This window comes from Camellia sinensis, chromosome 14 (genome assembly GCF_055761805.1).
Source record: "Camellia sinensis isolate YWXY chromosome 14, ASM5576180v1, whole genome shotgun sequence".
Lineage (NCBI taxonomy): Eukaryota > Viridiplantae > Streptophyta > Magnoliopsida > Ericales > Theaceae > Camellia > Camellia sinensis.
In genome coordinates, this window is record NC_138974.1 from 4,014,587 (window position 1) to 4,035,860 (window position 21,274).

At 38.8% G+C, this 21,274-nt stretch overlaps 1 protein-coding gene across 5 annotated transcripts in view; it reads left to right on the forward strand.

Annotated features, from left to right (window-relative positions):
- Positions 1 to 20,962, forward strand: part of LOC145807726 (putative CoA ligase CCL12) — a 56,958-nt gene extending 35,996 nt beyond the window's left edge. For 2 of the 5 annotated variants that reach the window (XM_082906438.1, XM_082906440.1), the window contains exons 5-14: positions 2,434 to 2,474; positions 3,868 to 3,996; positions 4,078 to 4,151; positions 4,242 to 4,462; positions 5,417 to 5,511; positions 5,590 to 5,806; positions 6,122 to 6,247; positions 8,053 to 8,151; positions 17,081 to 17,287; positions 20,562 to 20,962. In XM_082906438.1, the coding sequence (XP_082762564.1) occupies positions 2,434 to 2,474; positions 3,868 to 3,996; positions 4,078 to 4,151; positions 4,242 to 4,462; positions 5,417 to 5,511; positions 5,590 to 5,806; positions 6,122 to 6,247; positions 8,053 to 8,151; positions 17,081 to 17,287; positions 20,562 to 20,675 (1,323 nt within the window). In that variant the 3' untranslated portion in view covers positions 20,676 to 20,962. Of the gene's footprint in view, positions 1 to 2,433; positions 2,475 to 3,867; positions 3,997 to 4,077; positions 4,152 to 4,241; positions 4,463 to 5,416; positions 5,512 to 5,589; positions 5,902 to 6,121; positions 6,248 to 8,052; positions 8,152 to 17,080; positions 17,288 to 20,561 lie in introns of all 5 variants that reach the window. The other 3 variants (XR_014351048.1, XR_014351049.1, XM_082906439.1) reach the window with 3 other exon arrangements.
- The last annotated feature ends 312 nt before the right edge of the window (positions 20,963 to 21,274 follow it).

The following is a 21,274-nucleotide window of genomic DNA, read 5'->3' on the forward strand; positions in this document are numbered from 1 at the left end:
AGGTATACTGGAACTCTCACTCTTAGGTGTCTAAGAAGTAGTGGACCCACTGGTGGAATCTGCCATGGATATTATACTACCGAACCCTCAACAGAAACTAGTGCCAATCACAAACCCGAAATATGGTGGAAGAATAGTAAGCACGAAGACCACTAAGAATATTAAAGAATTAAACACTCATATAAGTGTGTGTTTGTTTGTTTGTTTGTTTTGTTTTGTTTGTTTTGTATTTTTTTTGTATTTGTATTTGTATGTGTAGAAGAAACGAAGAAAACAGAAGCAGAAGCAAACCGAGGTCAATACCTCATCACAGACAGTAGCCGAAGGCCAAGACGACACAGAGAGAGATGAAGGAAGCCAGAGGAAGCCTCGGGGCTGTCGACTAGGGCTGAGAGACTACCAGTGGCAGTCGGCTAGGCAAGACCACACATCCATAGTGGTCGACTTAGGCTAGAAGGGCTGTCGGCAGGGACCAACACGTGATTGGGGACCTGCGACAGTGATCGAAGGGTGCAACGAAAGGGTGTGACTAGGCAAGGCAAGATGGCCTATCGCAGTGACCAACCAATGACTGGGCACTGGCGACAGTGTTCGACTGAGGGCTGACTCTGGCAGGTTCAGTCAAACCTAGCTTTGTGGTGGCTGTGGGGTATAGGTTTAGGGTTTAGGGTTGTGTTATGACTCTGATACCATGATGTTTTTAGAGAATACAAAGATTGGGGAATGATTGTGATATTATCCCATTTTTATATTAATAAAGATTAATAATTACAAGGGAGCCCTAAGGTATAGAATAATTACATCTGAATAAAAACCCAACTAATAATATACTATTCTAACAGGTAGTAGTACATGTAAGCTTTCTAAATAATCGTATATTCAATTGTTTTTCTAATACAGAGATTATAACCGATATATATAGCAAACCTAAACCTAATCTGTAATAGGAAATAATAACCACATACAATCAATCTAATATTCACACAATCAATCTAAAATATACAGTCAACCTAATTGATATATTTCCGTAATTAACATATATTCTCACAATATCGATAGAAAATAAGTTGAGAGAGAATAAATTAAGATGGCTTGATCATATACAGCGGAGACCAACAGAGGCCGTAGTGAAGAGATGCGATGCAGTGAAGGTAGATAGTAGTCTTGGGGGAAGGGGTAAACCTAGATTGACGTGGACTAGTGTAGTAAATAGATATATGAATCTTCGAATGGAGAAGAAGGATTCATGCAGCTGACCCCATTTGATGGGACTTAAGATTTGGTTTGGTTTGGTTAGTGATTCCATGAAAGTTAGTGAGGGAAATTTTCCTAACTAGCCCCAACATAGCTCCACCTGTGTGCTTATGCACCTTAACTTTTGTGAAAAAACAAAATGGAAAGATACCTTTTCTCCAACTATCTTAATTGACCCATGCATAAATGTGTATATTTATACTTCGTTATTGATGTGCGAGAATGAATCTCTCATTGTTTAATGAATTAGCGCTCCATGACCAAGCTGGGCTATCCAGGAATTGAGACCTACAAGACTAAGAACACAGTGAGAGCTGCCTGGTTGGGATTGGTTGAAAAACCCCTCCAATGCTAAAGTCAAGGACTCAGGAAGAGAGAGAGAGAGAGAGAGTAACCTATGCCCCCTTGCTCAGGTTATCATTACACCTGAGTGGGGGGGACCACAATTCTGTTAGGTATGTCTGCCATGTGAGCTCATCTATTTCCCTCCATGTGATGCAATATTCTTAACCATTTTATTTGGCTCCTGGTGATTGTGATGACGTGTAATCCTTTGTTGTGACCTTGAGTTGAGTCTAAGGTCAAGGCCTTGTTACTTAGTCTACGAGGTTGCTCTCCCAGGGAGTGCTCACTAAGGTGTCTGGTTGAGCTCTTCCAGCCTGGCAGCGTTGTGCTTTGGGCTTTGACCAACATGATGGTCTAGGTGGACCGATCTAGTTTACAGATGTTCAGCTCATGCCTGCCTCGGCCCAATGGGTGGTCAGCCCGACCCTAATGCTCTTGATACGTGGCCCAAGTTGTGATTTGAGGTGTCTGGCCTTAGCCATTTCTTGGCTCAACCCAAGTATGTTCACTGGATTGGGCTTGGTCCATCTAGTAAGCTTGGCCCATCTCCTTGTTTGGCGCACATCTATAGGGTTCAATGGGCTTGGACCATGCAGGGAGCTTGGCCAAGTTCAGGCCATGCCCCGTTCATATCGACTCCCTTCAATTATATACCTTTGGTAAAAATTATCTTCAACATTAATAAAACTGATTTTTCTCAAATAAAACTATTTGAGCTGCTCCTATTGTAGTTACTTCACAGCTGATAGAATTCTATAAACTAGTTGAATAATTTTACTTTTGCATATAATTTGCTTTATTTTGAAATTGCTTCTTGCTTGATTTTGAATTCAGGATTTTATAGTACGAGGGGGTCGGAAATTTCCTTTATACAGGTAAGGGTTTCACTTAAAACAGATTGAGTGAATACTGCATGCAATGATCTACTGTTGAAGTCCATATCCATTTCCTTGGCTTTTCCTGTTTCATATCCCATATAGCCATGTTATTACTACAATATTGTTCTATGTGCAGCATAAATGAGGATTAAGATTAATGTTAACTACTTTTGAAGTCCATATCCATGTCCTTGGCTTTTCCTGTTTCATAGGCCATAGAGCCCATGTTTGTTATGGAAATTTTGCTCTGTGTGCAGCATAAGTGAGAATTAAGATTATTGTTAACTACATTTGAATAGCATATGTAATGTCATTTTACATGTTATAAGCTCTTCCCAGTGGCTCAGGGATGAGTGGAAATTGTTGAGAACAACCAGATGTTAGTTAAAGTGGTAATTTCTACTTCCTTGAAAAGGACAGTGCAGTTCTTAAGTGCCTGGTGGTCACAGACATACACCTCTTACATATTGACAAAAAAAAAAAAAAAAAAATTGAGTCAAAAGTGCATGGGGAAGGTTCATAAACCTATTGAAGGACCTTTAAGACCCAAAACTCCCTCTGAGGCAGGAATGTATGTTTGGTAGCAAAATTTGAATGCATTATGCACCAGAAGTCTTGGGAAATGGAGCAGAGGAGGACTCTCTGAATCAATTTCATTCAAAGATCCAAATTCAGTTATTCGTTGAATGTAGCTTCATTGGCCACTCCCCCACTCAAGCTGCCCCAGTTTTTTGAACGATTTGCAGATAAAGTTTCAATTGTGTAGAAAGGCCAAATTTTCTCTTAAAAAAATGTCACACACCAATTTTCTATTTCCTTCACAGTACCCGTTTCCAACGGATATGATAAGGATAAATGCGTGGGATAGTTGTCCGACACACGTACACAATTTAGACACTTGAATCCTCTAAATTTGTATGATGTTGACGATGCAGCTCACATTTGCTAGTAAAAAAATGTTTTTTGCCTCTCAGATGAATGAGAGGTAGAAATTCTATATTTTTCCTAAATCTTATTTAATTTCAAATACATTTCAAATAATTTGCATCAGATTATCTAACAATATCATACAGTATGCAAAATATACAAGTGTTCAGGATATCTCCCTGTACCAATACCCAACTTTTGGATGCATATCGCAATATCCTAAGATTTAGGTTTAGGAAGCTTTGACGAGTTGGATACACACTCGCACCCGATACTCATACCCGAGTCCATCTAACATTGTTTCTGTGAGATTTACTTGAAGCACTTAGTTTAGTAGCTCTGACTAATATCCTAATAATTTCCTATCCTAAAAATATGTAATTAAATTTCACAAGACATGCTTCTAAATGAACTTCTAGCATAATCATGGTTTTTTGTGTTTTTTTCTCCTCTTCCCTTGCAGTCGAGTAGTAGAAGCTGTTCCACCTAAAGCTATTGTGATTCCTGCATCTGGAAAGGACGTGGATGTTCAACTGAGGAAACAGGACTTGTCATGGAAACATTTTCTTTCCAGTGTTGATTACCACCCTAGGTAATGCCACACTCGTGTATATATGATTTTCTCCTAGTGACTTATTTACTTTGGTTTAACAATATTTTTCTTTTCTGACAGATCAAATTACTTTTCTCCAGTCTATCTACCTATAGACTCCACGACTAATATACTCTTCTCATCCGGAACCACAGGTAAAATTTTCTGGTCTGACATTGTTTTTTTACAGTTTAATTCTGGATTTTCTCATCCCTTGATTCTGTAATTTATTTTTCCTTTATCAGGGGATCCAAAAGCTATACCATGGACCCAGCTTTCTCCAATTAGATGTGCTGCTGATTCCTGGGCACATGTTGATGTTCAGTCTGGGGATGTCTTATGCTGGCCCACAAATTTAGGATGGGTGATGGGGCCAATTTTGCTGTATTCATGCTTTCTAACTGGGGCAACTCTTGCTCTTTATCATGGATCTCCTCTCGGCCGTGGCTTTGGACAATTTGTTCAGGTTCCCGAATACTGATTTTCCTTTATGTTCATCTAGAATGAAATAGTCTTTTACTGTTTTATTCATGAGGCACCTTTTGAATTTATGAAATAAATTATTTCTTCTACTCCCTCCGTCCCAAAATAATAGTCCCTTTTGGGGAATCCAACTTTTTTTGATAGTTCAATTATTGCATTTTTAAAATATTAATTTTCCAAAATTATCCTTTGATAGTACATTTTTTTTTTGGGAATATCAATTGTCATATTGTACTTTTTATGTTATTAGTAGGGCAAAATCGTAAATTTATATTATTTTAGTCCTTGATTTTTGAAAAGGGATTAATATTTTGGGACAATGAAAAATGGAATAAGGGACTAATATTTTGGGATGGGGGGAGTATTGTGTGCCCTTGGGATTTGTATTCCCTTTTATTTCTGTTTGGGTAATGGTTATAAAAAAACAAAAAGATTACTTCTAGAATTTTGCTCATTCCTACACTAGAATGAAAAAGGGACTCATGTTTTGTATTGCTTGCTAAGTCACCAATTGTCCCAAAAGTTTAAGTTGTTAGGTAATGGGCCCAACAATGTATATATCAAGCCATTCAATACCCTCCCTCACATGCAACCCCATCTTGCACGTGGAGATGAAAACATTCATACTTAAGAGAGACTTGAAACCCATGACCTCTGATACCATGTTAAGTCACCAATTGTCTCAAAAGTTTAAGTTATTAGGAAATGGGCCCAACAATGTATATCAAGCTATTTGAATATGTCTAATAGGCAATGCAGGAGAAGATAAGAAACTAGGAAAAAAGGTTCAAAAGGAATTTCTACATTTTTTTATTTTTTTTTAAAATTTTTTTCCCCTTCAATACATGCCGAAGGGTATAATTCGACTCTATTATGCTTTCAAGTAATTGACAGTTGCTCTACAAACACCTCTTTTTTCTTTGTTACGTTTGTTTAGGATGCAGGTGTGACTATTTTGGGCACAGTCCCAAGCTTAGTCAAGGCTTGGAAGAGTACACATTGCATGGAAGGCCTAGATTGGACAAAAATAAGGTAATCTGCCATTTAAATTTCACATATTCATGGTTGCATCATTCACTAGAAAATGGATTTAAATATGAATATTTGCAGGTCATTTGGTTCTACTGGAGAAGCCTCTAATGTTGATGATGACCTTTGGCTTTCTTCGAGGGCTTACTACAAACCCATTATTGAATGTTGTGGGGGCACTGAACTCGCATCATCCTACATCCAGGGAAGTCTTCTGCAACCTCAAGCATTTGGAACATTTAGCTCTGCGTCAATGACAACAGGCTTTGTCATCCTTGATGAACATGGGGTTCCTTATGTAAGAAATTATCTGACTAAATTTGAAAATTGTTGCTATAAGAATTCTTTCACTGGATCACACCATTGGCTGGAGGGTTTTTGCTGCACCTTTAGGTGAGGATTATTTTGGTAAATCACTTGCTAAGCCTTCTCAACTGTAATGGATCCAATATTACCTGCCCTGCTATGGCTGTGTGATAGTGACTAGTTACAATGGATACAATGACTCGTAACAAATTTAACCATCTAGACAAGTCAAATCTATTTGATTGTCATTTTGGAGATTCCTGCATTTGCATTTGCATTTGTTTGATATTTTTGACATATGTGACAGCTGGATGATCAAGCTTGTGTTGGTGAAGTGGGTTTATTTCCTCAATACATGGGAGCTACTGATAGATTGCTTAATGCTGATCATGAAGAAGTGTACTTCAAAGGAATGCCCATGTACAAAGGAATGGTACGCTAACGTGGAGACACCATGCTCTAAGTTGTTAGTTATAATTATTTGTCAAGTTCAATGCACATTAGACATTACAGTGGTAGAAACAAGTTAGAAATCTCATTCCAGAACTGTAGATATATGTTATATGGACTCTTCAAAATAAATCAAGTAGTGTCAGGCACTTGACACGTAGATAAGGGTGTAAAATATGATCGATACTTCCATCAGATATGCAATTATCAAGCATATTCATCAATTTAATTTTGGTATGTTATTTTATTTAACAGTCATTATACTTATTTATTTATTTTGGGTTGCAAAATTGTTGTAAAATGAGTAAAATACCTTTTTTGACAGTCTATGTTACATAAAATACCATTTTATTCCATAAAATAGATTGATAATATAAGAGTTTATATATATTTTTACGAAGTCCTCATATCCTTCAATTAGGGACTAAGAAGCCTAGACACGGTCACACGACATGACACGGATACTAGATAATCACGCCGACACTACAATTTTCAAAAAATATAGGACACAGCATGTGACAGATGCTCAAAATATGTGGTTTTTTATATTTAGTATGTGTCATATATATGAATAAATAAATAAAAAAAATAGCATCCGATTAGTCCACATTAATGTGTGTTTGGGAGGGGAAAAATTGTGTCATATATATGAATATTTCATCTAAATAGAAATTGCAACATACCACTAATTCTTATACTTGGATAAGAGATTAATAGATATAATTCATATTGTTTTTCTTTTATTATTCAATTATTTTGTTCAAACTCATAATGTGTTTCATGTATGTCTAAATGACAGACATGTGTCCCCAAGTGCTTGAAGCATGTTGAGGTCTAAAATGTTTGGATATGTGTCCAACACGTATCAGAAAGTGTCCAATGATTATTGGTTTCCAACATCATTTCGACACGGACACATCACCTTCATAGAAGTGTATGTGATTCTTAGATTAGAGGTTTGATGGTTTTGTCCCCTAAATATGCGTCCATATTTGACTCCTGTACTTGTGTCCATGTAACTTAGCATTGGATCATTCATAGAGAAACTTCCTGTGACCAAGCTGATTGCCCAAATAAATAGGTCCATAAAACAATGGATGCGCACGATGCATTTCAGGTGATCAGTCAACACCAGGATTAATGGGGTCGAGTTAGATTTTTAGAGTGCCTGACCAGGATTAATGGTGTTCTATTTGTATCAATATTTCAAAACAGTGGTTTTAATAAGTATCAGTTTTGTAAAAGAGAGAATTTCATGAAAGTTATAAGATTCTAGAATGCGAACCTGTTTCTTTTCATTTTTGAATTTTTTTTTTACTGTTCTTGGAAATTGAAGGATAAATGTCACTCAGGTAGCATAAGAGCTGTTCTTTTAAAAAATTCTAGGGGATTTGTTTAAACATGAATGCTTTGGAATTGCATGTGTTCTCAAAATTTGCATTATGTTCAGTTTCAAAAGTTTAAGAATGAAATTTAGTCTTCTAGAACTAAAGCAATCAGGCCAATGTCCTCACCTAACCTGTTGGCATGAACAATTGCTGAATTGAATAAATCTTCTTGTCTTCTCATTTACCATACCTCTTTATAAATCATAATTCCAGATAGAAGCTACTTGGGATAAAAATTATAAGATGTAATTGTTTGTTAGGATTACTTTGAAAGTTGAACTCTTGTCCATAAATAAGTAGTGAATAATTATCAGAATATCTGGTGAGTACAAATGCTATATGATCTGGTGCATAGAAGTGGCTTTCATAATATTTATTCTAACTTGATTGCTACTCACAGCAACTAAGGAGACACGGAGACATCATCAAGAGAACTGCTGGAGGATATTTTGTTGTACAGGGAAGGGCTGATGACACCATGAATCTTGGTGGTGTAAAGGTACCAACCACACTCTCATATCTCTCTCCGCTTTTGAAGTCGTGTTAGTTAGAATGCACAAGAGTTGAATATTAGGGTTAGGGTTAGAGAGGAAGAAAGAGAGAAGAGAAGATGGTGTGACTAATTGGTTTAGAGTTGTGAAAATCAACCCTACTCCAGCAGTATATATTTCTATGAAGACATATTACAATATGACCATAGTACCCTCAACTAATAAAATAATGACATAATAACATATGACTATTCTAACACTCCCCCTCAAACTGGAGCATAGAGATCAAACATGCCCAGCTTGCTAGATAAGCCATAAAAGGAAGACCGAGCCAAGGGTTTGGTGAAGATATCACCCAATTGATCTTCAGAACGAACATAAGGAGTCACAAGTTGCTTTCTCAGTAAGAGGTCGTGAATAAAATGACAATCAATCTCAATATGCTTCGTACGTTCATGAAATACTGGATTATCGGCAATAAAGATAGCAGCCTGATTATCACAACACATACTCATAGGAGTGGGAACAAGAATACCAAAATCCTGTAGAAGAGAGTGAACCCACAACATCTTAGAAGCAGTATGGGTCATGGCACGGTACTCAGTCTTGGCACTCGAACAAGTAACAACTTTCTGCTTCTTGCTGCGCCAAGTAACAAGATTACCGCCAACGAAGGTGCAATAGCCCGAGGTAGAACGGCGATCAGTTCGACTGCCCGTCCCATCAGCATCACTAAAACCAGTGACAGATAAGGAAGAAGATGGACGATAGAGTAGACCATAACCTGGGGCACGCTTCAGATAACGCAAGATACGACAAACAACTTCAAAATGAGGGTGATGAGGAGCATGCATAAACTGACTAACCACATTGACAACATATGTAATATCAGGACGAGTGACGGTGAGATAAATTAATTTTCCAACTAAATGACGATAACGGCCAATATCAAGAAATAAGTCCCCAGTATCACCATCTAGTTTAACACAAGAGTCCATTGGAGTATCACTTGGACGAGTGCCTAGGAGGCCAGCCTCAGAGAGAAGATTAAGCACATACTTGCTTTGCGAAAGAAACAGCCCCCGAGAAGACCGAGCAACCTCAATCCCAAGAAAATAGCGAAGATGACCCAAGTCCTTAGTGTGAAAGTGCTGACCTAAAGACTGTTTTAAATCAGCAATACCGGTGGAGTCACTGCCAGAATGATGATGTCATTCACATAGACAAGAAGAACAATACTCTCAGTAGACGAGTGGTGAACAAAAACAGAATGATCAGAAGTGGAACGACGAAACCCATGTGAAAGCACAACTGCACTGAAGCTATCAAACCAAGCATGTGGAGATTGCTTGAGACCATGCAAGGCCTTCTGCAATCGACAAACCATATGCTTATTGCTGGGAACAACATAGCCAGGTGGCTGATCCATATAGACCTCCTCTTGGAGATCGCCATGAAGAAAGGCATTCTTTATATCAAGCTGATATAAAGGCCAAGATTGACTAATGGCAATAGAGGAAAGAATCCGAACAGAGTTGAGGCGAGCCACAGGGGAGAAGGTCTCCAGATAATCAATGCCATAAGTTTATGTATAGCCTTTGGCCACTAAGTGGGCCTTAAGCTGCTCAACAGTACCATCAGGAAGATACTTGACAGTATAAATCCAGCGACAACCGACACTAGGTTTCCCAGAAGGCAATGGAGTAAGGTCCCAAGTCTGATTCTAATGAAGAGCACTCATTTCCTCATCCACAGCATGCTTCTAACTCGACATGGACATAGCCTGCTCATAAGAAGAGGGAATGGAAACACAAGACAAGCTACAAGCAAAGGAGTAAAGACTAGTGGAAAGACGATCATAAGAAACAAAATGGGCAATAGGATGTTGGGTGCAAGCACGTTTACCTCAGCGCAAAGCAATGGGAAGATCATCAAAGTCCAGAACGGTAGGAGGGCCAGGAGCCTCTGACAAAGAAGATGAACTGTTCGGGCCATAAGAAACAAGGTGACGATTTTGGGACCGTTGATAAACTTGAAGAGGAGATAGAGGTGAAGAAGAGGGATCTACATTGGTGGAGGGTGAAACAGAGGAGGAGGAGACACAAGGCACAGGAAAAGTAGGTGTGGGAGTAGGTGTGGGAGATGCTGGCTCCCCCTTATGACAAGATATAAGATCGACTGACAATTGCTGCCCAGATGAAGAAAAAAAAGGGGTGGACTCAAAAAAGGTAACATCAGCACCGACAAAGAACCGACGGGACTCAAGGTGATAACATCGATAACCTTTTTGAGTACGAGAATAGCCTAAAAACACACATTTACGAGCACGAGGAGATAACTTACTCAGGCCTGGATCAAGGACATGGACAAAAGCCACACAACCAAAAATACGAGGAGAAAGAGGAAACGGGGAACAATCAGGGTATAACTGAGAGAAGGGAGACTGGTTTTGTAACATAATCGAGGGCATGCGGTTAATAAGAGAGCAAGTAGTGAGCACAGCATCACCCCAAAACTATTTGGGAACGTGCATGTTAAACAGCAATGTGCGAGCAACATCTAACAAATGGCGGTGTTTCCGCTCAGCAACACCATTTTGGGGGGATGCGTGAACATAACTAGTTTGATGAATAATACCACGATTAGCACAAAAAGATCCACAATAGACTGGTTTTGTAACATAATCGAGGGCATGCGGTTAATAAGAGAGCAAGCAGTGAGCATAGCATCACCCCAAAACTATTTGGGAACGTGCATGTTAAACAGCAATGTGCGAGCAACATCTAACAAATGGCGGTGTTTCCGCTCAGCAACACCATTTTGGGGGGATGTGTGAACATAACTAGTTTGATGAATAATACCACGATTAGCACAAAAAGATCCACAGTAGACTGCATATATTCTAAGGCATTATCAGACCGGAATATTTTAATACGTTTTCCAAACTGAGTAAAGATTTCATTATAAAATTTAGAAATTATTTGGGGTAATTTAGACCGCTGCTTTATTAAAAATAACTAAGTCATTCGAGAGTAATCATCCACAAAACTAACAAAATAAAGAAAGCCATTAACAGTGTTAGTCCGAGGTGGACCCCATTTGTCTGTATGGACTACATCAAAAGACGTGGACACGCGACTAACACCACGACTATGAAAGGAACTACGGTGGTGCTTGCCAAGCTGACAAGCATCACATTCAAGTTTAGACACATGACTCAAGCCATGAATGGCTAACTTAAGCTTGGTTAAAGACGGATGACCTAAGCGAAAATGCCATTGCAGAGGAGACAAGGTAGCACTCAAAACAGCATAAGTAGAACGAGACAGGCTATCTGTAAAAATATATGTATTATTATTGATTGATGTTCGACAAGATTGTTATATTGATATTACAAGGATTCCTATTATATAGGAGAGGATTTGGGTAGTAGGTGAGGAGTAGGTGAGGGTACATTGGTGGTAGGTGTAGTAGGTGTGGTAGTAGGTGGTGGTAGGTGTAGGTACATTTTAACAGCCCCCCGCAAACTCAAGGAGGATAGGAACTAACCAACTTGGTCGTGTCAGACCGTTGGTGAAGACACTGTATGGTGGTGTCATAACGGGGTAGAGGACACTGTATGGTGGTGTCATAACGTTGTAGAGGACACTGTATGGGGGTGTCATAACGTTGTAGATGACAGTTTATGGGGTCATGTCGGACCGTTGTAGAAGACAGTTTATGGGGTCATGTCGGACCGTTGTAGCAGACACTGTTGTGACAGTTGTTGTGACAGTTTACGGAGTCTTGCTGGACCCTTGTAGAAACTAACCGGAATCAATGTCGGGACAGTTTATAGAGTCTTGTCGGACCCGTGTAGAAACTAACCGGAATCTATGTCGGGACAGTTTACAGAGTCTTGTCGGACCCTTGTAGAAACTAACCGGAATCTATGTCGGGACAGTTTACAGAGTCTTGTCGGACCCATAAAGGAGCTAACCGGAATCAATGTCGGGACAGTTTACAGAGTCTTGTCGGACCCCTTAAAAAATCGCATCCTCAAAAGGTGCGCTCAATTTTTTAAAAAGGCGTGCCATCAAAAGGCGTGCCCAATTTATCAAAAAGTGCGCCGGACATGATGGCGAGGCACGTGAGTGTCTTGGTTGGCGTGCCCGTTTGTCGTTTGGCGTCAAGAGGCGCGCGATGCGCGTGGCTGGCCCTGGCTATTTAAAACAAGGTTGAGGCGAAGGCTGTGCATACTAGTCTGAAACCTCGGAACGCTCGGAGAGCTTGTCTCTGCAAATCTTGAAACACTCGGAAACCAACCCTTCTCTGAAACACTTGGCAACCCAAAAACATGGCCTCGTCTTCCCGTCCAGCTACCCAGAACCTGCTCACGCTCTTTCCAGAACTGAACGAGCCCACAGGAGAAATAACTGGTGCGGTGGCCAGTGAACCGCAACCAAACACCTCTGGTTTTGCTCCATTGAACTTTCCGATGCGGTCGGTGGAGCAAAAAATGGCGGTGCAAACTGATATTGAGGCTAATCAGTATACTCTGAAGTCATGCGTGGAAACCATGACGGCGGTCACAAATTTGTCGAACCGGCTGCAGAGTAGGACAAATGAGGTGCAGCATTTAAATTCCCAGCTGGCTCTGCTCCAACGCATGTATAAGGATGCGCGAGCAGAGATAAGCGTGCTAAGGGCAGAAAACAAGGAGCTGAAGCGGAAGGCCACCGTGATGTTCCGATTTGGAGGGCCGCCATATGCGGCAGTGGAGGAGCAGGGAGTAAATGTGCTCGGTGGCGGGGGAAAGCCGGAGGCAACATCGTCAAGGGCTGCTCAGGACGGAGGCAAGAAGAAGAGACCTGCAGCAGAGTAGAGAAGAAAAAATCCCACTGTGGGTGTGGATGTTTTGTTTTGGTGTGTGTGTGTTTTTTTTTTTTTTTTTTTTTTTTTTTTTTGTTTTTGTGTAAAATGGTGATCGGAGTGAGCCCCAACATGAATAAAATAGTGTGGTGTGCAATTCTTCTTCTTCTGTTTTTTTTTTTTTTTTTTTTTTTTTTTTTTTTATCAATGTTGCAGTATTATACAAAAGATAAAAAAAAAAAAAATAGAATAAAATAAAATAAAATAAAAGTAGGGGTGACAGCAATTGTTTTTTTTTTATTTTTTTTTTAAAAGTGAGTGGGTGACAGCAAGTGTTTAAATCAAATAAAAGAAAGGAAAAGAGGGTAAAGGAAGGAAAAGAAAGAAAGGTGAGTGGATGTGTTAGTGTATGTGCTTTGTGAGAAAAAGACAGACCACGTGAAAGTGAGGCAGCCACCTAGTGGAAGAAAAACGAAAAGATTCGATCGAGAGAGATAGTGCTTGTGTAATTTTTTAATTTTTTATTTTTTTTTTATTTTAAAAAACTAAAAGCTATACTTAAGGTCATCATTATCATCAACGATAAAATAAAAAAATAAAAGAGATGTAGGAGAAGAAGGATCCATCTGGCAGTGTTTGGGGTCCAATTCCAGTGACCGTCGCTAGTAGAGATACGGACGACGGGGTGAACAGCGTGGTGGCGGGTCGGTGCACAGGTCGGCGGCGGTGGCTGCCGCGAGTGGCGGCGTGGTGGTTGGGCTGGCGGTGACTGGGAAGCAACTAGGGAAGAGACACGTGCCGATCTGATAGAGGCCGAGGTTATGGTTGGTAGCGCTGGCGGCTGTTGCCGGCCGTGATGTGGAGGAGAGACGGCGGAGGTGAAGACGTTGTCGGCGAGAGAAGTGAAGGAGAGGGACGGCGCATGGCAGGTATGAGGCTGGATGGAGAGGCGGGTGAGATGGGTGCCGACGGAAGAGCTCAACATCCCTTCCAAGTGGGTCATGCTCGCGAACAACCAACATGTACGTCAGGTGTGGCAGCAGCTGTGGCATCAACAATAACAGTAACATTTTTGTAATCCAATGTTACAGCATCAAAGACAGTCTGTCTGATGCAGTTTGGAGTTTGAACACCAATGACAACTAAACTATTGAACACCAATGAGATGGGTGCCGTGGGAGTAGCGGTGATTGGTGGTGTGGTGGCTGTCTTTTATTTCAGAAGCGAGGCAAAGGTGGTGAAGCAGAGTGAAGGTATGTGTAGCAAAATTCTAGCGGACTAGGTTGAGGTCCGGCGGGCGGCTAAGGTGAGATTACCGCCCGCCGGGGAAGCGAAAATACCAGGTTCTAAACCTGCTCTGATACCATGTAAAAATATATGTATTATTATTGATTGATGTTCTACAAGATTGTTATATTGATATTACAAGGATTCCTATTATATAGGAGAGGATTTGGGTAGTAGGTGAGGAGTAGGTGAGGGTACATTGGTGGTAGGTGTAGTAGGTGTGGTAGTAGGTGGTGGTAGGTGTAGGTACATTTTAACACTATCAGTGTCCAGAAAAATATAAGCCATCCTTCTCATGCCCCGAACCAATCATCCTCTTAGTCTGGAGGTCCTGCAAAACACACGAAGTGGAAGAAAAGGTTGTGGAACTGTGAAGAGCTTTAGTCAATTGACTAATAAAAAGTAAATTAAATGGAAAAGTAGGAACATAAAGACTAGAGGGTAAGGAGAGAGATGGACTGGGCTGAAGAATTCCCTTGCCACTAACAGGTCGGGAGGATCCATCAGCTAGAATAATATTATGTGTAACAGGAAGAAGAGTATGGAAAAGAGATGAATTACCGGAGATATTGGAACTAGCACCAGAGTCTATGAGCCAAGATTGAGGAGATTGAGCCACACTGGCAAGATTACCTGAACCAGCCATTGTAGCTGGGGAGGATGAAGGGATAGCAGTACGAAGAGACTGGACGAGCTCAGTAAGCTCGCTAAGTTGAGTAGTGAGTGCATCATGAGAATCAGCTAGGGAAGCAACTGTGCCAGAGGGAAAAAGTGTCGACTGAGAGGATGGAGAATCCATAACCTGATTCACATGATTAGGTTTACCATACTTCTGCCAACACCAAGGCTCAGAATGACCTAAGGAACCACAGTGAGTACACTTCCGATCACCACGGGACGCAAAACCATTTCCACACCCACCACCATGATGAGAACCATAAGAAGAACGACCACCGCGAGAACCACGAAAACCAGTGTGCGAGCCACGGTGACTAGAGTGGCTTGGAAAACTTCTACGGGAAGACCAACGGTCGCTACTACTAGAGATCAATGCAGAAGAGGCCAAAGTCTAAGAGGCAGAACTAGATAAAGGAGAACCCTGTCCCAAAGAAGAACGCAATAGCCGAGAATAGGCATTAGCAATGGAAGGTAACGTCTCACTAGCAAGGATTTGATCTTTGAAACCCCGTAAATCAAAAACTAAGCCCACAAGTAAAGAGGTCATCATAAACTCCTCCCAATTTTACTTTTGTTATGCTAAATCAGTAGTAAAAGGCCGGTGTTGTAATAACTGATCCCACAAATTCTTAAGGCCATTGTAATAATCCGAAAGAGAACGACCAGATTGTCGAGTAGCAAAAATCTGCTCATATAACTCATAGACCCGGGAGACACTACTTTGATTCGAAAATGACTCAACAAGGGAGTCCCAAATTTCTTTCGAGGTGTCACAAAATTCCACAGTAGTAGCAACATGAGGTTCCAAGCTATGCCAGAGCCATTCCATAACACAAGAATCCTCACTACACCAGTCATCAACGGTGTTATCATCAACAGCAGGCAGAAAGTCAGTAAGAAAACGGGATTTTTTCTTACCCGGCAAAAAGATTTTAACGGCATGAGCCCAAGCCAGATAATTTGAGCCATTAAGTTTCTTGGTAGTGATAGACTTAGGCAACTCATCATCTTTAACCACAGGAGGTTTGATGTCAGCCATGGAAAACACACAGTAGTCAAACAGAAATCAGCCAAATAACAGCAGAAAACAATAGAAATAGAAGTCTGTGACCAAGCCAAACAGAAAACAGCCAAACTAACACAGCCAAAGCAACCAAAGCGGCCAAAGCAGCCAAATAACAGAAGAAAATACCAAACAGAGAAGTTTGGGACCAAACCTAGAGATGCCGAACAGGGAAGGAGGCAAAAAAGTATCAAAAATCCAACAAAACAGTACCAAATCTCAAAACAAACCTCAAGGAAGACCTCCTGGATGATTTTCGGCCCCTATAGAGATGAGCCTACTAGGTAGAACTCGCACAAGTAGAGCAGAAGCAGCAGTTCCGATTTTCCACCAAAAATATTTGAAAATCATTCAAAAATACCAAACTTACATCAAATGGCTCCAAAAAATTTCACAAAAATCACCATTGAACTCAGAAGGACTATCCTTGAGAGCCCAACTCGTCCGTACAGATGATGATGTCACGTTGATGTCATCGTACGGATGATGACATCAGCACATTGCTGTCACCTCACAATGATCTCTAGATTCTGATGAACACTCGAAAAGGCAAGAACTCTACTCTGATACCAAGTTAGAATGCACAAGAGTTGAATATTATGGTTAGGGTTAGAGAGGAAGAGAGAGAGGAGAAGATGGTGTGATTAATTGGTTTAGAGTTGTGAAAATCAACCCTACTCAAGCAGTATATATTTCTATGAAGACATATTACAATATGACCATAGTACCTTCAACTAATAAAATAATTACATAATAACATATGACTATTCTAACAGTGTTGAATCATGCTGATGCTATTCCAAAGGTGTTTGGGCTTACCTATTTTTTCATGAGCGTATGGTGGTAAACTACCCAAAGAACATTAAACCAATTGACAATAAAATTTCCATGGAGTCTACTTGACAAAATTAACTTCCTGACTTCTGTACTTTCCCAAAATAAGCTCGTGTTTGACTTTTGAATAGGCTTAATTTCATTTATCATGACATCTGTTAGTTTCTTTTTGCTTGGACTAATTTCTTAAATGAGAAAAATAACTGAGATTACCTGATATGCAGACAAGCTCAGTTGAAATTGAGCGAGTGTGTGACCAGGCCGATGAAAGTATCATGGAAACTGCTGCTGTCAGCGCTGCACCAGCAAATGGTGGTCCAGAACAGTTGGCTATATTTGTGGTACTGAAGAAAGGATTTAACACACAACCAGACAAGCTAAAGATGCTATTTTCAAGAGCCATTCAGAGAAACCTTAACCCGTTGTTTAAGGTTTGTGCCTCTTTTTAAGATCCTGAATATATATATATATATATATATATATATTGTTTTGGTTAGGTTGTATGCCTCTACAAGTTGAGCGTACTCCTTATCATGGTTACTATTTTATTCTGGTTCGGCATAGGATATGAAGGGACATTATTAATGGAAGTGTCCTAGAAGGTGGGTTGAATAGGACAACCTAAATTTTATAAATTAGTTTAATCCTTCACCTTAATTCACCTTTAATATCTTTTATTGAGCGTCAAATAGATTTGTAACTTGAGTCAGTTTTACTATCTTAATTACCTTGTACAATTCAAGTGTTCAGTTGGGTAAAATTAAGGGACTCTACTCAATTATCAAATTTGTTTTACTTTTGTGGCAAGAGTACATTTAGTGAATCTTTTATAACATTTAAATCAATTCCACACATGAATCACATTCATCATATAGCATATAACAGATTAAAGTGCAAAATAAAAAGAGATGTATACCTAGATTGTATGGTGGTTCAGTTACTTGCGAACATTAGCCTCTGGCCTCCTTATCTTGTTTAACCCACTAATCACAATAGGTTTTCACTAGGGCTGCCCAAAGCCTTTAATCACTCTTCAAGTGGTTTCACTATGATCCACCCTTAGGCTATGTTTGGATCATGGATTTGGAAATATAAAGGAAAAGATGAGGGAAATGTGAATGAAATACAAGCTTCTTTTTTTCTCTCCATTTCCCTTGCCATTTTCTAAATCCCTACCCAAATCCATGCTCCAAACATAACTTTAACGTCTTTCACATATATATAACAACAAAAATGGATTTAGGCTCATCCAAAACCACAACCACCCAATCACAACCCTAATAAAATCTAAAACTTACAATTAAAGAAGGGAACCAACACCTTCAAGCACAAGAACGTATTCATGTGAGGCAAGTGTAGTGTCCGATGGTTTATAGTGTTGGGATTTGTTCCACATCCCACCAACACAAACGGAAGCACATCATGAACGCACAAAAGATAAAATATATGATCACACAAATATACTTGGTTCATCAATTACCTACATCCACGGGAGAGAGATATTCCACTATATGAATAAAATAGAGATTACATGTGAGATGACCAAAATACTCAAAACTCACACTACTACTCGAACCCCATGCTTAAGGAGAGTCGAGCCCTTGCTCACTTGGTGTCTCATAGTATTTTTTTCTCACCCCTTCATCTCTATTTTACCTCACTACTCCCTCAATGTCACCAAACTTACAGCCCTCATGACTATTTATAATAGTCTACGAAAAGAATCCTAGTTTTATACAATTAGGTAATCAATTCCTACATATATTAAGTTTTTTTAGTAGATTCCAGACTCTACTATCTAACTCAAATACATGTATAAACCAATCTAGATTGTATGTGACCCACATATATCATATGGGTGGATTAATACTAACATATGGTATATCACTATTAACATGAGATATTTACCTTCTACAAGCAAAAAATTTAGAGAATCCCCTGGAGCAAGTTCTTTAACAGCTTGCGTCAAATGAATAAAGGCTACTCTTACTCTCCAATGGTTTGAACAACACTAATGAGGTGTTTGTAAAGGCAAAAGAGGTGTATATACACTTTTAGGTGCCTTATCTGATAAAACAATACCCTGAATGGTAGTGTTGGGTATATATAGTCGAACCTCACTCTTTTAAAATATTTACTAGACAAGTTGAACATGATGACCTCCATGGTTAACAACACCACTTTGATGGTCTATGAAACTATTGTTTGGTCATTGGGACTCTTGACACTTCCACTAATAAAAAATAAAATCTCTTAAATATTAAGTAAGAAAATATTATAAAAATCTTCATCCAATTCATTTTCTGTTAGCATTAGGTGAGCATCCAAGGAAATATTATTTTTTGGGAATCAAGGTAGATCTAGAGAAAGATTTAATCGGCTGTGTCAAATATGCATGGGATGCAAAAGTAATTGTTTGTCTATTCCTCTTATTATCATTTTTAATTATAGAGACATATCGGTAAATACAAAACAACGTTGAAATATGCAGAAAACTGAAAAGTTCATAGTTGGCTTAAACCTTGAAGTGCAGAACTGTTTAAGAATACACCAATACCTTCAGTTGTGGATTTGTCACAATCAAGGTTTTGAAAAGCGATTGCGGTCGCCGTAATGATTGCAGTGATGCGGTAGCGATTGTGGGGTGTAAAGGCTGTAGCGTAACAGTTGCGGTAACCGGAACTGTGATATTTATTTATTTATTTATTTATTTTTTCGCACGATTTGAAAAAAACTTACCAATACGCATTTTTAAATTTTTTTTTTTTTTTTTTTTTTTCCAAAATCACATTTATTGAGATTTAAAATACATTTTGATCAATTTTTTTTTAAAATTTTTAAGTATGACCCAATATATTTCATATTTTCGAATCACTATAAAAGAAACTTTTTATATTTTATTTTATTAGTTAATGATTTTAAGAATAATTGATTTTAAATATCTATAAATTATTTTTTACCAATACTTGAACTAACTGAATTAAAAAATATTCACGATTACTAAATGAAATGATTATAAAATAAATATTGTGCCATAAATTTTTAAAATAAAAATCATAAAGAAAAAAATTCATGTAAGATTTTTTCTTTAGGCTTGGATCACTTGAGTATTTGTTCTTTTTTTGTAAGCTTTTGTTTTTTTGTTTTTTTGTTGTTTTTTTTTGGGAAAATGAGACTATTCAGAATATTATAAAAGGGTGTAATGGTGTCTAACGGACCGTTACGATATCACTACGGCTGTTATGTAACATCGAAACGGCCGTTACACGTGAATTTCCATCACACCTCTATAGCGGCTATAATGGGTGGCGGTAACTACCACAATCGTTACGTAACGGTTGCAGCTGCTTTTTAAAACCTTGGTCACAATTGTAGAAAACTTGTTTGGCCTAAGATTTTTTGATTTTGTTTTTGTTTGTCTATTGTTTTGTTAATTTTTTAATATGATGGATTATAGGCTCTTCCAAATTTTGTGTATTAAATTATGTAGATGTAACATACGCAAATATTTGTGCAATAAGATCTCTGTACATTTGCCTCAATCCTTTCAGTTACATATTAGGCCAACATTTGTGGCAAGTCAATTATGGGAGTGACCACATTTTCCAAAAATGGATTGAATTCATGAAAAAAAAAAAAAAAACCTGAATCTGCCTGATAAGCATATGATTTTCTTTTTTTCTTTTTCTTTTTACTGGTTAACAGGTGAACTTTGTAAAGAATGTACCAGAGTTTCCTCGAACAGCTTCCAACAAATTACTCAGGCGAGTTTTGAGGGACAAACTAAAGCACGAGCTTCACGTTTGGAGTAAAATGTAACCGCAACACCATTAATTATGCATATGAAGGTTTTCACCTTGATCTGTGCTTGCATTTTTTTTTTTTGAGATGGATGAATAAGAATGATGGGGTCATTAAATTCCTTTGAGAGCCAATTGATTCTATCTGAAAAGCCAGAAGAAAATCTTCATTTCATTGGGTGAATCATTTATCATTATAGTGATTGTATGATTTGTTGTGGTTTGATGTAAAACATGTGACCAATTGCTCAAACAATGCAAACAATGTTATGAATAAGTCATGTAATTCAAGCTTTTTATTCTTTATTTTTTGATAACTGAATCCACATAGGATGATGTGGACAATGTGTATTGTACCGATGAGATGAAACATGCATTTTAGGCAAGTTTTTAGTTTGGTCACACAAATTTCTCACTCAAACTTCACTTAAATCAACTTCTCATTTGAGTAAATCAAATACAGGACTCAAATCCGTAAAGTAGACCAGGTCTAACTTCAATTAAGCTCAGGAAACTTTTGTTGAAAATTCATGGCAGGCTTGATATTACTTAAAAACACAAATAGGGAGAGAAGTTGATAGGAAGAGACTACCTTGTCATGCATCTCACTTCCCTTGT